At 38.2% G+C, this 15103-nt stretch overlaps 3 protein-coding genes and 8 non-coding genes across 24 annotated transcripts in view; 9 read left to right on the top strand and 2 right to left on the bottom strand.

Annotated features, from left to right (window-relative positions):
• Window positions 1-1163, bottom strand: part of CUNH11orf54 (chromosome unknown C11orf54 homolog) — a 21699-nt gene extending 20536 nt beyond the window's left edge. Inside the window, exon 1 of one of the 2 annotated variants that reach the window (XM_045894623.3) lies at window positions 1014-1163. The gene's annotated coding sequence lies outside the window, so the exon portion shown is untranslated. Of the gene's footprint in view, window positions 1-838 lie in introns of both variants that reach the window. The other variant, XM_045894622.3, reaches the window with a different exon arrangement.
• Window positions 1135-14970, top strand: TAF1D (TATA-box binding protein associated factor, RNA polymerase I subunit D). Of its 7 annotated transcripts, none has more exons than XM_064577155.1 (15): window positions 1135-1274; window positions 2896-3072; window positions 3557-3622; window positions 3775-4150; window positions 5308-5483; window positions 5797-5854; window positions 6231-6403; window positions 7409-7443; window positions 8473-8523; window positions 8746-8780; window positions 9537-9585; window positions 9894-9931; window positions 10476-10541; window positions 10991-11034; window positions 14929-14970. In XM_064577155.1, the coding sequence occupies exons 2-7, from the start codon at window positions 3035-3037 to the stop codon at window positions 6375-6377; spliced, it is 861 nt and encodes a 286-aa protein (XP_064433225.1). In that variant the 5' UTR covers window positions 1135-1274; window positions 2896-3034; the 3' UTR covers window positions 6378-6403; window positions 7409-7443; window positions 8473-8523; window positions 8746-8780; window positions 9537-9585; window positions 9894-9931; window positions 10476-10541; window positions 10991-11034; window positions 14929-14970. The 7 variants fall into 7 exon arrangements, with proteins under 7 accessions (XP_064433225.1, XP_064433222.1, XP_064433228.1 ...); XM_064577152.1 differs by lacking the exon at window positions 14929-14970 and adding an exon at window positions 11277-11433; XM_064577153.1 differs by lacking the exons at window positions 1135-1274; window positions 14929-14970 and adding exons at window positions 1287-1450; window positions 11277-11433.
• On the top strand, window positions 6929-7055 carry LOC123858137 (small nucleolar RNA SNORA40). Its single transcript, XR_006794093.1, has one exon. It is a non-coding gene; the product is annotated as a small nucleolar RNA SNORA40 (small nucleolar RNA).
• LOC123858130 (small nucleolar RNA SNORA18) lies at window positions 8288-8420 on the top strand. Its single transcript, XR_006794086.1, has one exon. It is a non-coding gene; the product is annotated as a small nucleolar RNA SNORA18 (small nucleolar RNA).
• LOC123858143 (small nucleolar RNA SNORD5) lies at window positions 8569-8640 on the top strand. Its single transcript, XR_006794099.1, has one exon. It is a non-coding gene; the product is annotated as a small nucleolar RNA SNORD5 (small nucleolar RNA).
• Window positions 9329-9466, top strand: LOC123858119 (small nucleolar RNA SNORA8). The gene has a single exon (XR_006794076.1). It is a non-coding gene; the product is annotated as a small nucleolar RNA SNORA8 (small nucleolar RNA).
• Window positions 9689-9823, top strand: LOC123858122 (small nucleolar RNA SNORA1). The gene has a single exon (XR_006794078.1). It is a non-coding gene; the product is annotated as a small nucleolar RNA SNORA1 (small nucleolar RNA).
• Window positions 10097-10169, top strand: LOC123858117 (small nucleolar RNA Z40). Its single transcript, XR_006794074.1, has one exon. It is a non-coding gene; the product is annotated as a small nucleolar RNA Z40 (small nucleolar RNA).
• LOC123858129 (small nucleolar RNA SNORA32) lies at window positions 10567-10692 on the top strand. The gene has a single exon (XR_006794085.1). It is a non-coding gene; the product is annotated as a small nucleolar RNA SNORA32 (small nucleolar RNA).
• Window positions 11065-11191, top strand: LOC123858121 (small nucleolar RNA SNORA25). The gene has a single exon (XR_006794077.1). It is a non-coding gene; the product is annotated as a small nucleolar RNA SNORA25 (small nucleolar RNA).
• The window catches only part of CEP295 (centrosomal protein 295), a 53920-nt gene continuing 50162 nt past the window's right edge, over window positions 11346-15103 (bottom strand). For 6 of the 7 annotated variants that reach the window (XM_045894615.3, XM_045894617.3, XM_045894618.3 and 3 more), the window contains 7 exons: window positions 14456-15069; window positions 13568-13708; window positions 12257-12353; window positions 11941-12105; window positions 11752-11857; window positions 11564-11663; window positions 11346-11473 (listed from right to left, as the gene is read on the bottom strand). In XM_045894615.3, the coding sequence (XP_045750571.2) occupies window positions 11435-11473; window positions 11564-11663; window positions 11752-11857; window positions 11941-12105; window positions 12257-12353; window positions 13568-13708; window positions 14456-15069 (1262 nt within the window). In that variant the 3' untranslated portion in view covers window positions 11346-11434. Of the gene's footprint in view, window positions 11474-11563; window positions 11664-11751; window positions 11858-11940; window positions 12106-12256; window positions 12354-13567; window positions 13709-14455; window positions 15070-15103 lie in introns of those variants that run through there. The other variant, XM_064577148.1, reaches the window with a different exon arrangement.

The following is a 15103-nucleotide window of genomic DNA, read 5'->3' as shown; positions in this document are numbered from 1 at the left end:
ATTAATAATAACAGCATAATAATAGCACGATTAACATGCTATTATAATTAAAAACAGAAAGTTAAAACACCATGACAAGTCAAAGGAGATACTACAGAAGAAAGGAGATGGCTCATATTTTAGCACCTTTAGTGGCGCTTTTTGAACAAGGGACCCTGCATTTTCATTTCGTACTGAGCCTCACAAATTCCACAGCCAGGCCAGCTCCCACATAGGTGAGTAAGACATGCCCAACTGCCCTGGAGCTTCCAAGTATCTCCTAGACTGTGGAGATGCCTAGAGGATTCGACTTTCATGCCTGGAATTTTTTTCAATATTTAGACCGAAATTGAGTAAAGAGATCAGATTACCTTCCAGGTCTGTTCAATCCTGGGATGACACTAACTATACAGAACTAGGCAGCTTTACGGTTCTATCATATGATACAAGAGGTCTGAAAGTGGACCCATCAAACCAGCTCATTCCTTTTTGTAACTCCTTTAGGGGGAAAAAAATCACCAAAACTAAACTAGTTTAAACTGTTTCAACACTCAGTGGCCGTTCAGGGGACTAAGGAATCAAAATCGTAGGAAAAAAAAAAAAATCCACCGCTGGTGTCTTGGGATAACGTTAACCAAGTCCTGGAGGCTGAGCCTCAGTTTGGGGGGAAAGAGCGAGCTAACGAAACAAGTCCAAAGATGGAGAGGGGAATGGGGTGTGCTATGGAGTAACACCGGCTTCCAGAACAAAGGTTACACATTTGGAGTCACGGTCAAAGCATGAGCCTGTCAGTTTCACACAGAAGAGATTTTTGAAGGCAAAAGTAGACATGACAAAACACAGCCAGCACCACACTCACCGCCACGCACACACCCCCGGAGGCTTTAGAAAAGCCGCCGACAGCTCAGCAAATGCGAGACACCGGAAACAGAAGAGTGGCTGACTCCTCGCAGTTCACATCCACTCCGTTTACTTGGCCCCACAATTTGTTCTTGTCATTTCTGGAAAGGTTCTTGACTATGCCACGTGCCTACCAGGTTAGCGAAGCCGGCACCTGAATCCTGACTTTGTCCGTCAAAGTGGGCGTTTGGGCGTTCCTCCTCCGCATTTGGGCGTTCAGGCACCGCCCACCGCCAATCGCCCCACCCCTCGCGGCGGGCACAATGGCGCCCCGCGTCTCGCCTCCTCCCACCGTTCCTTTTCCTTGTGGCGTTCAATTGTTCTCGCGAGATTTCGGGCCCACTATTAGCTGGGCCGCGGGGTGGGTCTTCCTTTCCTTCCGCGACGTTGTGGAGGTAGGCTGTTGTTGGCTTGTTGGGGTGCCGAGGGTTGGAGGTTGCCGAATGCGGACGTCGGAGGCCTGGGTTGCGGGGCGCGAGTACGCGGCTGAGGCCCGTGGTGGGCCGGCGCCTTTGGGGCAAGCCGTCCGCCAATCTGGGTGGGTCGGAAGAGGACACGACTATCGGGCCTGGTGAGCGAGGGAGGAGCTAGCTTTTCCCGGGACCCCCGCGTTGCTCGGTTGGCTCGAGCCGCCCAAGGCAGGCCCGGAGGGTGGAGGGCTCGCGGTCGTGGGCTGAGGGCTTCGTGGCTGGACTGTAGCCACATCTACGCGTTCATGGGCGTGCTGCATTGTGTCTGGATACTTAAAATGAAGCATTCCGGACAAGTGCACGTTTTGTGAATTTTCGTAAGTGCGAGGTAACCATTTCTGACGCCTTGCGTGAGGTGAGGTGCTCCCTGGAGGCACTCGCCCCCAAGGTCAGGCATAGTAAGTGGTTGGAGGGATTGATAACTCTAAGTAAGGGCGCTACCTCGCCGCATGGCCTCTCGCCGAATCTTGGGATAAGAAGTGCACTTCCTTAGGAACGTTTTCTACACGGTTTCCGGAAAACTGGTTTTTGAGTTAACTCCACTGTGCTGGAGTCATGTGCTAATATTTAAAAGACACCTATAACCTCTGGTATACCATTAGTGCCGTGTAACCCAATTTTTGTTAAATTTCATTTTTGAGCAGTTATTTCATGAATACTTAGGTTTTCGCATTTTAAAACACTACCAACAAAACATAACCATCACATTTCCACGACTCCATCGGACATTTTGCAAATCTCTACCTGACCTTGATGATTTCTTGTATTTGAGATATTTTGTCATTTTATCCTAGGATTCCATTCTTAACTACTCAGTTGTCATTCTCAGGTGTACTAAAGACAAAAACGGAAGAATGTTGGTATCCCTTGAAAGGGAGATAAGGTGGTAAAATAAGACCTCTTCGCTTTTTCGCCCGCTATTGTCAGATTTTCCAAGGAGAATAAAAAGACAAAGGGCACCATTGTGTGGTCTATTAGTCTTTCATTGAAGTTTGAGAATTCCGAACTTGTTAATTAGTACCCATAGTGGCAAAGAGATAATATGCCAAGGAAGAGGTTTCACAGTGACTGATGAATCATAGCATGAATGAGAAGAGGCTACAAATGGAAATGCAGGAGATTGGATTGAGGTAGTAAATCGTGATTCTTTTTCCTGATACACTGAGGCAACACTGCCTTCTGGCTTTGTATGTAAAGGTTTTTCCAAGAAGTTCCCATCTGCTCTTGAAAAATGGCTTTTTGGCCATTAATTGTATGTGAATACTTGTAATTGTACATTACATGGTTAGTAAAATTACATTTTTTTATCATGGGAAGGTGTTTAATACTTTTTTGGAAATGACAATACTGTTCTGGAATCTTACTCCACTGGATAAGATTGAGAAGACAATGAAAAATGGAAACCGTGAATTCAGTTTCTAGATTTTAGAATTTGATTTGAAATGGATGATTCCTACATAAAAATATTAAGGGTCTTGTATATGATTTTGCCTTAATTTACATAAAATGTGACATAATCTGACTACATCAAATTTTGTATTACTAGCTGTGTTGGCATTTGTTCAGAGAAACTACATCACGTTTACCGAATTGTCAAAACTCTGAAGCAAATAAGTGACGAATAAGACAATTTGGAGAAGGACTTGGGAGAATATGTAACAGGATTGAATTTTTTTAACTCTATAATGGCATCTAATTCAGCTGTGGAAATTGAAAATGAAAGGTAAGTGCTATTTTAATCAACCACCACTAGATTCTTACTGCAAAACTGGTTAGATTTGCTGATAAGGTTTACTGTATTTTTATTACTGGGTAAGCAATAAAGGTAATTTTCAATAATTAGGAAAGAAAAGGAAAACCTGTTTTACACAGGTCTCCAGTTTATGTAGTTAACAGTGGGACACATTTTTAACCCCGGGGAAACAATATTCTCCGGGCCAATTTGGTATCTCTTCCTGGCTAAATCATCCTATTCTTACAACAGGAAAATAGACATCAGTGGGGGATCTTGCTTAAAAATCAACTTGTTGGGATAATGCACATTACAATAGTGCTGGCATGATGGAAATAATCACTAGGAAATCAAATCAGCATTTCTGTTGTATTCAAATTAAGTATCTGCTAGACTACTCTTGTTTTATTTAGCAAGCTCTAGCACTAAACAAGACTGCCTTTGGAAATTAAAATTCTGTTACTTATCTTGGAAGGTCATGTTTTGGAGACTGCCTTTGGAAATTAAAATTCTGTTACTTATCTTGGAAGGTCATGTTTTGGTAAGTGCTATGGCATCATGGCATTATGGTCCATTTTAGGTAGTCCGAGCTAAGTGCTTGGTTTAGTCCTGAGCCTATCTTTTTAAAAAATTATCTTGAGCATGTTTTCCTGTTTTTGGAAGTGCAATTAATTTTTTCCCCTTTTTTTCTAGTGATAACTCTTCTGGTAGCAGCTTATTTAAAACTCAGTGTGTCCCTTACTCCCCTAAACAGGGGCAAAGAAACCCTACTAGAAAGTTTGTTCATTCACCTGAAGTTGTACAGGCAAGGGATTCATCTAGTGACTCATCTTTCGAACCAAGACCATTGACTTTAAAAGCTATTTTTGAAAGATTCAAAAAAAAGAAACGTAAAAAGAGGAAATATAAACCAACAGGAAGACTAAGAGGAAGACCAAAAGGGAGAGAAAACACCAGACGTTCCCAAATAAATAAGAAACAAGTTCAAGATAAAGGATCTGGGTTCCCATTTTTAGAATCCGAGAATGCAAGAAAACCATTACCTTGGAGAAAAATTTTAACCTTTGAGGTAAGTCAGCATTTTATATGTGTGAATACATATAGCTAAAATGTCTGAAATGACTTGTTGGCCACTTTTAGAATTTAGATGTGCGTGGAACATAGAATCTGTGACTTTGATAATATCCTTTTGTACCGATTTATCTGCCACTTCAAGACCAACCCATTCTGGGTGGATTCTTCACTGGTATATTCAGTTTCAATGAATATACCCATATATGAGGTGCTTCAAGGCTGTTGGTATAAAATCCTTTGATCTCATCAGGTCTTTAAGTATCATCCCTAAAATTCAAGTGATTCCCAGTTTTCTAGTAACCTAAGTCAAACCCACACATATCTTCCATGTGTAGTGGCTTTAGTAGAGGCCATTTTCTTACAGATAATGAATATTTGATTTTGACAGAATTGCCTGACAACTTAGCATTAAACTCTCAAATACTTGAGTTAAATGACTGCATAATTTATAATCTTTTGCTCTAGAATCGGTGATGTGAAAGAATACTAACCTTTTATGTTTTAAGCTGATTATGTGAATATAAGAGATTTGTTTCTCTTTGCATTTAAAAATGTCTTTAGGTATTGAATGGAGCACTGGGTGTTATACATAAACAGTCATCAAAAACTAATGATGTAATGAATGGTGACTAACATAAAATGAAATAAAATTTAAAAAAATGTCTTTAGAGGGGCGCCTGGGTGGCTCAGCTGTTACACGTCTGCCTTGGGTTCAGGTCATGATCCCAGAGTCCTGGGACAGAGCCCCACATCAGGCTCCCTGCTCAGCGGGAGGCCTGCTTCTCCCTCTCCTGCTCTCCCTGCTTGTATTGCTGCTCTCACTCTCTCTCTCTCTCTGTCAAAATCTTTAAAAAAAATAAAAATAAAAACGTCTTTAGAAATTCCCAAACAATATAAGATTTGTGCTTAGTTTTTCTTGGTATTCCAACAACTTAACATAAATTTGATAATGTGCTAGGTAGATAGTGGATTCTTTTTACAACCAGCATCTGGTGTATGTGATCCACATATGGCAGAGTGAGTAAATCAAAATCGCTTAAGAGCTTGTGGTAAAGGGATCCTTTTCATTTTGGAACATAAGGGATCTGCGAAGTCATGGAAGAAAATTTTGTATTTTGTAAGAGCATTACATAAAGTGCTTTTGATATTTAGCAAGCAGTGGCGAGAGGATTTTTCAACTACCTTGAAAAACTGAAGTATGAATACTACCTCAAGGAATCCTTGAAACAAATGAATGTTGGTGAAGATTTAGAAAAAGAAGATTTTGACAGTCGTAGATACAAATACTTGGATGATGATGGTTCTCTCTCTCCTATTGAAGAATCAGAGTAAGTTTAATCGTGACAAAATTTAGGTCCTAAGTTTTATTGAGTTAATCTGTTTTAAATTTTAATGTTAATTGTTCCATATTATGTTATGGATTTGTTGTTATTGAATAGTGATGGGAGCATAGATACAATAAGCCCATCTGGGTTGTAGTTGAGCTTTGAGCTTGGCACATGAGCCATCCATTTTGGGATGTCATACATGACCACATAATTTTTCTCCTTACTAGTATTGCTGTTTCATTTGTATATCATGACAGTATATTACTGGGTTCTAGATGATTTTGTTGTCTGAGGGTATATTTTAATGTTACAGAACAGAGGATGAGGCTGCAACAAATCTTGAACATGATGAATGTGATATCAAATTGGTGGTAAGTGACATTTTTATCCCATTTCAGGAGGATAGCAGTTGTACAGGAAGAATTTAATCCACTAGTTACTATCTTAGATTCTGAACTTAATTTTTGAAAGGCTCAATGGATTTGGTACAGGAAATGTAAGAAGAAAAATAGGGATTATTTGGATACTTGGTCAGAATGTTGGCTTTTCAGTACTGTTAATAAGTTTAATATGTTTTGCTATTAGGATGTCTAATTAGGATTTTCTAATAAAAAATAAGCTGAATTTGGGTTTTTAAAATCAGGCCTTAGTCACCAGGTTATTATAAGTAACCTAGAGTTCAGTTATGTGTAATTACTAAAGCAATGAAATTCAGTAGTTATTTAATAATTGGTGTTTTTTATGCAGGACAACTTTAATGATTTCATAATAAGTTCTGAAGTACCAAAGATGAAGAATGTGTATTTAGAACAAGAAGAATATGCTGAAGAAGCCACTTTGTCTAAAAAGAGAGCATCAAAGTCCAAAAATACTGGACAGGACAGAATGGCCTGAAAAGAGATAGGAATATGAATGTTAAGGTAAATAGAACAGAGAAAACGGTTTTTTGTAGAAAGTAAAGATGAAAAACACAAATACATATGTTGGCATAGTGATAAAAAAGAACCTGCTAAGGAGAAAAAAAGAATGACCAAGTTAGTGAAACTCGTAAAGAATTACTAGAAAAAAATATTTTAAAACGGTGAAATTATACACATAGAAGAAATTGAGGCTTGCATGTAGCAGAAATAATCACTTGAGAAATAATAAACAGATCTGTTTTGCCTCTGCTTGTTTATTTCAGGGTAAGCACTTAAAAGCATCACTTGAGCATTCAAAGAAGTACAGAGATTGTAAACCTTTATTACAGTAATCACTAATGATGGACAACCAACCATCCATTCCTCAGAGTACCTGAAACCATTTTGATCGCAGTTATATTCAGATAAAAGTGACCTTTAGCTTCAAATATGTACTACCATAATAAGAAATTACTAGTTATCTAGACTATTTCAGCTACCACTTCTTATCACTACTGCATATTGATTATGCCAGTATTTTATGATCGCACTTGTGCTTGTGTTTGTTTAGTTTGTGAACAAAGACTTAGACTAAGTGCACAAAATAAATCCTCTTTTGCAACCCAGAACTCATGGCACAGTATGAGTTTTGATACATATAAGAAGGAACAAGATCCCTGAAACAGATTAAAGTGATGGTGGGTATATTGACAAACCTGAAAGGCAGTTCCAGGACTGTAGAATTACTAAAGGTATATAAGGGAAGGGGTGCCTGGGTGGCTCAGTCATTCGGCATCTGCCTTGGGCTCAGGTCATGATCCCAGAGTCTTGGGATCGAGCCCTGCATCAGGATCCCTGCTTGGTAGGGAGGCCTGCTTCTCCCTCTCCCACTCCCCCTGCTTGTGTTCCCTCTCTGTCAAAAATAAATAAAATCTTAAAAAAAAAAAAGTATGAGAAATCTCAGCTATATTGAATTAGTATTCTAATTTCAATGCTGACATGAAACAAAGATGCTTTTTTTTTTAGGCTTTTCACTTGAATACAGTGTCTGGACTTTAAAGGTATGTCTTATGATTTAGGTGAGTATTTGGATTAGATTTGTTGAAATGTACTTTGTCAGACAGTTTAAACCTCTACAGGTTTCATTACTGAAAGACATTTTGCCAGTTTACAGTTTGTTTGACATTTCAGAAAAATGAATTTTAGGGTTCACACATTTTATAGTGGTAAAGTGCAAGCTTCACTTCACTAGCAGGAAAGGGTCTCCACAAACTAAGTTTATATTGAAATTATCAGAATACTAGATATTCTCATTCCACACATTTACATAATTTTAAACTAATGCATAATCTAAAATGAGGTGTAGGATTTAGTAGTGTAATGTTAGAAATGACTAGAGGACATAAGATTTCCTAAATCTGAATGATGCAAATGGTAATTAAAAAGCACAATTTATCTTCCAGTGATTTCATAAATGGGAAGAACAGAAATATAGCCACATTAATATTTTCCTTTTTTTTTAGTACGTGATATCAAATAATGGTATTTTTTAAGGTGAGGCAAAAAATTAAACACTGCTGTAATCTGGAATATCCTAGACAAAACATACTGTGATACTGGAGTTTGCCAAAATCAGGACTTTTAGATACAGAAATCTTTTTCCTTCCTTTGGTTCTATAGTAGCTACTTTGTACTTATCTTTAGTATTTGAGTTTTATTCTCATTATAGACTCACTCCCTCCTGTAAGCATTTTGAAAATCCTTACTGTGTAATTTATGGAACGGTTTCTTTAAGTTTGTTGTAAATGTTGGGCTTTTTGCACAATTTTGAACTCAGTTACTGAGAGCGGATCACTGTTCTAATTGTTTTTCTTGTGGAATCTTCCAATTTAAAACTAAACAATAGTTGAGGTCTATCCCGATGGGGCTTTTTCTCTGTAGACCTACATCGTTGGAAACGCCTCATAGAGTATATGTGTGGTTTCCTTTATTCACAGAACTGTGTGTTAGATCTGTGGGAAAGAACTACAAGACATTTAACTGCTAAAACTCTGTACAAGACCTAATAGTCAAATTTTTTTAAATCTTAGGTATTGGCATATTCCCAACAATCTGTACAGTTCTAGGGTGTGATGGTTTAGGTAAGTTTCCTTCGGGAATAGTGTAATCTTTGGGGTACTGTTACAGTTCAGATGATGAATTTAACTGTTCAACTGCTGAATGATACAGACATGAACTAAAACTTAATTCTGACAGAGCTGGCTATAGCTTAAAAAATAGTTAAAATTTGGATGCTAGTCATATATTTAGGTTTTAAATTTTAATCACAAATTGTTCTTAATCTTTTGTTATTTTATCTGTAGGGGTGAATAGGATTTGAACTCATTCACATTTAGAGGTAGGTGGAACATCTAATTTCTATTGAAATTTATTAAGGATCCAAACGTTCTGAAAACTAAGTTGTGAGGTCAGCGTACTGTTGTGTGCAGTAGTTGGGTATGCAACAGAATATCAAGATCTTGGTAAAAATGTTTGCCGTAAAACTTACAGAATTGGACAAACTGAAGAGACTATCTAGGAAATAACATGAAAATGCCCCCTTTGTATCTTTATTAAACAATTCCTATGGTTCATCCTAATAACATATTTGTATATGTTACAACAGAGATACTGAAATTTTTTTAAGGAATTCTGCCTAACAATCTGAGCAACTGATCTTGTTTCTAATGCATCATTTCTTTTAGTGATTTCCCTTCATAGTTCTGTATGTGCGTTATACAGAGACAGGAAAGATAATGGGGACTAGGTTTACAACTTAAGATGCAGGTAATGTCTTATTGGAGTGGCAATTAGGAATAAAGGTCTACATATTACAAGAACTTAAATTTCTAGAGGGAAGTTTCTCAGGTAGCTTTGAAGTAGAGGGGTTTACATACCTGTCAGGATCGCACTGCATGGTATCTGCCCTCAGCAGCTCATTCCTGCTGGGTGTTCAAGAGACAGTGCAATAGAAACTCAGTATCTGGCATCGTTGGTTTTCTTGGCTTTGTGCATGTTAAACCTGGTATTTTTATTGAAACAGTATTCCTCTAGTTTTTCATACTGTTCAATTTGAGATAATCTTCAGGAGGAACTAATGCTTCTCTTTTTCTAGGGGTGTTGGAAACTGAGAACCAGGCAGATCCAGGCTCAGGCCCTAACAGGTAAGGCTTTGCTTTTATTGACAGCATCTGGTTAGCAAAACAGCAGGACTTATAGAGGCAGAAACATTTGTATAGATTATAAGCTTGAGAGGAACTTCTGTAAAGCCCCATTCTAGATGGAAATGGGCACTGTTGTTCATGGTGTCCAGAAATTGTTGATGTGGCTACATTGAGACACAGGTTATGCTTCCATCACAGCAAGTTTATTGTTGTGGTGACAATGAGGCCTGTAACATTTCTGTTAAGACTTTCCAACATTAGAAACAATTAGATCTCTAATCAGTGTACTTGTACAATTTGACTTCTAGGGCCCTGGAGTAAAGACATTGGATCCCAAAGATTACAGGTAAGATTTCCCTTCAAAAGCCCTATGTTATAGGAGATGGAATCCCTTTATTTACCTAATTTTGACAGCTGCTAATCCTGGTAGTTCATTACCTCACCACTTAAAACAAAAACTCTTGATGTTAAAAGCCCACAATGTGTATTTATACTGTTTGCCAGTGATTTGTGATGTTATGATGATGGGCAAAATGTTCAACTGCTCTGAATGCGCTGAATGAAATTAGCCTTTCTGAACATCCATCCAGATGAAATCTGTGCTGTATTTTCCAGCAAAAGCTCTAAGTAAAAGTTAACTGAAACAGGTATAGTTACCTTTGGAGTTAATAATCAGAGGGCATTTCATGTCATTTGGGGTTTGAATGCAAATGAGTTTGTATTCCCAGCACTTCAATGAACTGGATTGAAAACAGTTACTGTACCTTACGTAGTTTTAAGTCTGCAATTTTCAGCACATACTACTAGTTCAGAACTGGGTTTCAGGATACTTGGGAACCTAATTAAGTGCATTTTGAAAACTGTAGTCTGAACTTTAAAATTTTCCATAGGTGGGGAGTTTTTGAAGTAATGTCCATATTCAAGTGGAGATTGAAGAAGCCCAACCGAAAACTCTGGCAAGTTAATTCTCTTACCATATAATGGTCATTACCAAGGCTTTGAGAATGCAGTTTCTCATTTGCTGTGGACATGACCGTAAAAAAATTTTCCCACTAGGTTTTCTTTCTTTCTGCTACTTTGCTAGCATTCAGCCTATTGGGAACATTTTATCAACCCTGTTCTATTTCCGTTGGCTAGATCAGCACCACTGTCCAGTATAAATGTAACAGAAGCCATATGTGATTTGGTAATAGTCCTATTATTTCAAATTCTCATCTGACCATACATGGCTAGTATATTGAACAGTGCGTGCCTAGATCTCTACTCTTGCAAATATCTTTTGCTAAATCACTCTTGCTAATAACCATGCAACTTGTAATACAATAGATTTAACAGATGGAGGCTGGCTTCAGTTTACATGGTCATCTCTGGAAATGGAACCTTACTTTTATGTTTTGTTATGTAGGACTGACCGTGACAACTGTGGATTGAACAAGTTCTTTTTAAAAGGTATGTATACATTTGAAAAAAATAACTTCTAGGTCATTTCAAAGAGGGCTTGTGGGACTAAAACCAAGAGCTCTTAACGCTGTGACCAAATACTGGAATTCTCCATAGGATGTAATAGTTACTCAATAGTACTATGTTTTCCTGAGGAGATACAAGATTTAGCTGCTTCTATCCATGATTGGTTAAGTGGGAAAGAAGAAATGTGTCCCAAGTTTAACCAGTGTGTATACTCTTGTTCTCAGGGCTATTTTGAAGATTATGATTCTGACTTTGGAGGAACTACGGTGATTGGAAGTGGAAGGAATCATATGTAAAATTCCTTAAATAAAAATTTATTGACTTTAAATAATTTTGCCTATATTACACATAATTAAAAAAACCTTATACTTTTAGTAGAAAGTCAGCATGTATTTTTGGCTCGAAGTTTCTCTAGTGTTTTCTGTGGAAGGAATAAAAAATAAAATTTAGCAGTTATCCATTGCAGTATATATACCCTAGACAGGGAAAAATTGTAGGGGGCCTAGCTCACCTTATGAAATTCTTTTGCCCTTGCTCTGTTTTGGGCATATGCATCTTGCTTTGCTTTCTCTTCCCTTTGCTGATTGACTTCAGCTAACTGATTGTATGATCTGTAAGAAATTGATATATAGAATTAAGGACACACATTTTAGGAATGTAAATTACTATTCACTCACACACATATACACACACCTATACCTTGGGGCCCTTTGATGCATGAGGGCTTGTGCAGTCTTTCTGTCTTCAGGAAGTGACACTCTAACCTTAACCTTATTCACACCCTTCAGGCGACTCACAGATGAGCCTGAGCAGAGAACAAGTGACTTGGCAAATATTACAAAGCTACATTCTCTTTGTGAGACCTGATGCAGATTGTGTGGAACATACCTGTAGGCTTCTCCTTAGCTATTTTGGTTTGAGAATTTTCAGGAATACGAATTTTATTCTTTATTTCTTTCTGTCTCTGGGAGGATCTCTCCATAAATGATTTTTTCCTCTTTATAAATGCTTCTTGTAAGCTCCCAGGTAGAGCTATAATCTTTGGAGGGGTTTCTGTTAAAAAAAAAAAAAAAAAAAGTTGAAGCTTTTTTGTGTGTGCCAGCAGTGTACAAGATTGTGGGGCAGTGTGAATACTGGAACTGAATCAGGAACTCTGCTGGCCCCTCAGTTTAACGCTAAGCATTTCAGATGCTCAAGGGCATACCTGCAGACAGGATCACTTGCTCCTCGCTGCAGTGTTCAGATACATCTGGATAATCCGGGGTTTCTATTTCTGATACAAGAGGCAGAAATTCACTCACCTAATTGCAAAAAAAAATTATAGATTAATTTACCACTTTTCATCTCACTGAACAGAATCACAAGCACAGGTTCTAAACCTTTAAAGCCCTGGTTCCCTTTGGTAGACAAAGAGATGTGGTCTTTGGGGGAGGTAGGCAGTTGAGTGCCTTACGCTCTAATCCGCAAATGCAGTATAGGAATCTGTATTCAATAGACTTCGTTCCTATTCTACTTTCTTTGTGCTGGTTCTCACATCTGAACTATAGGACTAAGTTTTCTGGGAAGGGAAAGTTTTAATAAATTGACTTTATTCCTATTAAAATGCTTTACCTGACCAGCCTACTCTAGTCAAAAGCTCCCCACACCCCCCACCTTGATTCCTGTCAAGTTCTTCCACACCACTTCTGCATCAGCTCTACTTGTCTCCTGCTTCCCCAAATTACCCTTATCAGTTATCATGCCAACAAGTACTAGGTGTGGAGTCATTTATTAGATAAATAATCTAATACCATATCAGGCCACAAAAAAGGTCCTGCCGTAGTACTCTAGAATCTGAGACTTCTGTGTAAGAGTTTCCCTCTTAATACACTGAAACGGTGGGTGGGGACTTAGATTTTTCTTAGTTTTGTTACCAGTGAATTTATTGTAATCTAGAATCTTAGTAAATAAGAATTAAATTTATGGCGAATTCCCTCCAATGACTATCTTCTAAGAAGTGAAGTGAGCCAGGAGGAATGGTTTCCTTGCAGTGGAGAAAAGTATAAGGAACCTGCAGCTAAAAGAACTTAAAACCTATCTTGGTATAACTTGATGTACATCTTCATTTTTTCTTCAGGACACACACAAAATAAACTCGTAAAGTAATAGCACTCGTTCTGTATCGCCCTCAGGTCTGATTTTTACTTATCTTCTAGAGCTCTGCTGCCTCAGAACTTTTTTGGAACGAAATCAATCATTCATTGAATCAATTCATTCCTGAGTTCCAACCCTTACAAGTCCTAATGAAATCTGTAGCATCATAAGATAAATGTACGTCCCTCTCCTGTCAGCTGTCAGTTGCTCTAAGCACATTTGCACCCAGGAAAGGGAAGGAAATTAGTCTGCAAACAATTCTTAGCGAAAAAAAATGCTATGTGGAAACAAAAGTGGAAAAACTTACCTGTTTCCTTATTCTCAGCTATGTGTTGCTGTGTAAATGAGGTGTATTCATATTAAAGGGAGCTATGAAATTTACCTGAGAACTGTTCTTTGCCTCATTTCCTTTCTTTTCTTCTAGGGTTAGATTTGCAAAATCCATTTCAGCAATACTGGTATCACTGGTGCTTACTAGTGTAAGCTCTGGTTCTTCCATTATACCATGGCCAGATTCTGTCTCCTGTGCAGTAAAATTCAAAAGGAAACCATACCCTTAAAAGTGTAAAAATACGTTACAGAGGAAGAACAGTGGTCTGTGAAGACCACGGTGGTGCCTCCCCCACATCCAACCCACTTTTAGAAATATTAAGACTTTGGGGATGGGTGAAATAATTGTCTGAAAATTGCTATTGCAAGGGTTATAAGCCCAAATGCTTATTATGGGGCTATGCAGATAGTACAAACGCGGATTGACTGGGGGCTGTGTAGAACCTGAGGGGGTAACCGGTAACCTATCGAAAGCAGTAGCTCGTGGGGTGCAGCCAAATGGAGGCCCCTGCTGCCAAATTACATTTTTAGAGGGAAGTATCTTTAATTACACTGAAGAATTAGCAAACCAAACACAAAACCACTCCAACAAAACAAAAGCTGCAAAATAAAGTATCTGTGGCCTAGATGACACTCTTGATCTCAATATAACTTCTATGTTTATCGGTGGAAGGACAATACTAGAAGGCAAAAACCATATTCACGTGACTGGAGTTGAAACCGAGTAGATTAATGCAGTGCAAAGAGGCTGAAGCATAGGCCAAGCCATTAGAAAAGGGATGTGTCAACGGGGAGCAAGACCTTTTATTGGAGATTTCCAATGATGACAAGATTGACTATCTCAGGAATATTAGCAAGTATCTTGGTTGCTTCTGTTGAATTTTGTTTCAAAAGACTTCCCTGGAAATGAATTTATTTACATACAACAGATTTCACTTACCCACATTGGAACTGAGCTCTGTAATGATCCAGAACTTAAAAAGAGCTCTGACTGTGCTAGTTGAGAAAGGTTTCTTAGGATTTTTGGAGTTTCTGCCTTAGTTGAATTCTCAAAATATTCTTCATTCTGAACAGAATATGGTGCCTGAACTGAAGTTCCCATCTCCACTGTTTTGACACAGGATTGAGAATCAATTTCCTCCACCTGTGAATTTATGTTTAAAACCCCACGGGTTTCATTTTTGTCCCCATTGAGTCCTCTTTCTGATAGTTCCTCAAAACCCGGTCTTTGTTTTCTGCCTTCTGGTTGGGCTTTTATTGAGCACTCACTAGACGTAGACCCACATGGAGTGCTATACTGTAGACTTAAGGGATGAAATACATTAGCCTCATCAGATGAACTGAAGACTGAACTCTGTAAATTTCCTACACAGAGGTGGAAATGAACACTTTTTTCCTTAATTTGTATTTTAGTCTGTTCAGAGTCGTTCTGATTTTCCATGCCTTGGGAAGAATCTCTCGCTTCAATGGTGAAAATACTTGATAGATCAACATGCTGGCTCCCCTCCTGTGAAGAAAATTCTGGCAGAAGCTGTTGAAAAGATTGTTCAGATCCTGTAAGAAATAAGTTAACCATAATTACATGTTG

The sequence above is a fragment of the Mirounga angustirostris genome, unplaced genomic scaffold, assembly GCF_029215605.1.
Source record: "Mirounga angustirostris isolate CCGP_5_RB_7025 unplaced genomic scaffold, mMirAng1.0.hap1 SCAF_13, whole genome shotgun sequence".
Classification (NCBI taxonomy): Eukaryota; Metazoa; Chordata; class Mammalia; order Carnivora; family Phocidae; genus Mirounga; species Mirounga angustirostris.
Note: the sequence above shows the minus strand (reverse complement) of the source record. Positions and strands in the feature narration are given on the sequence as shown.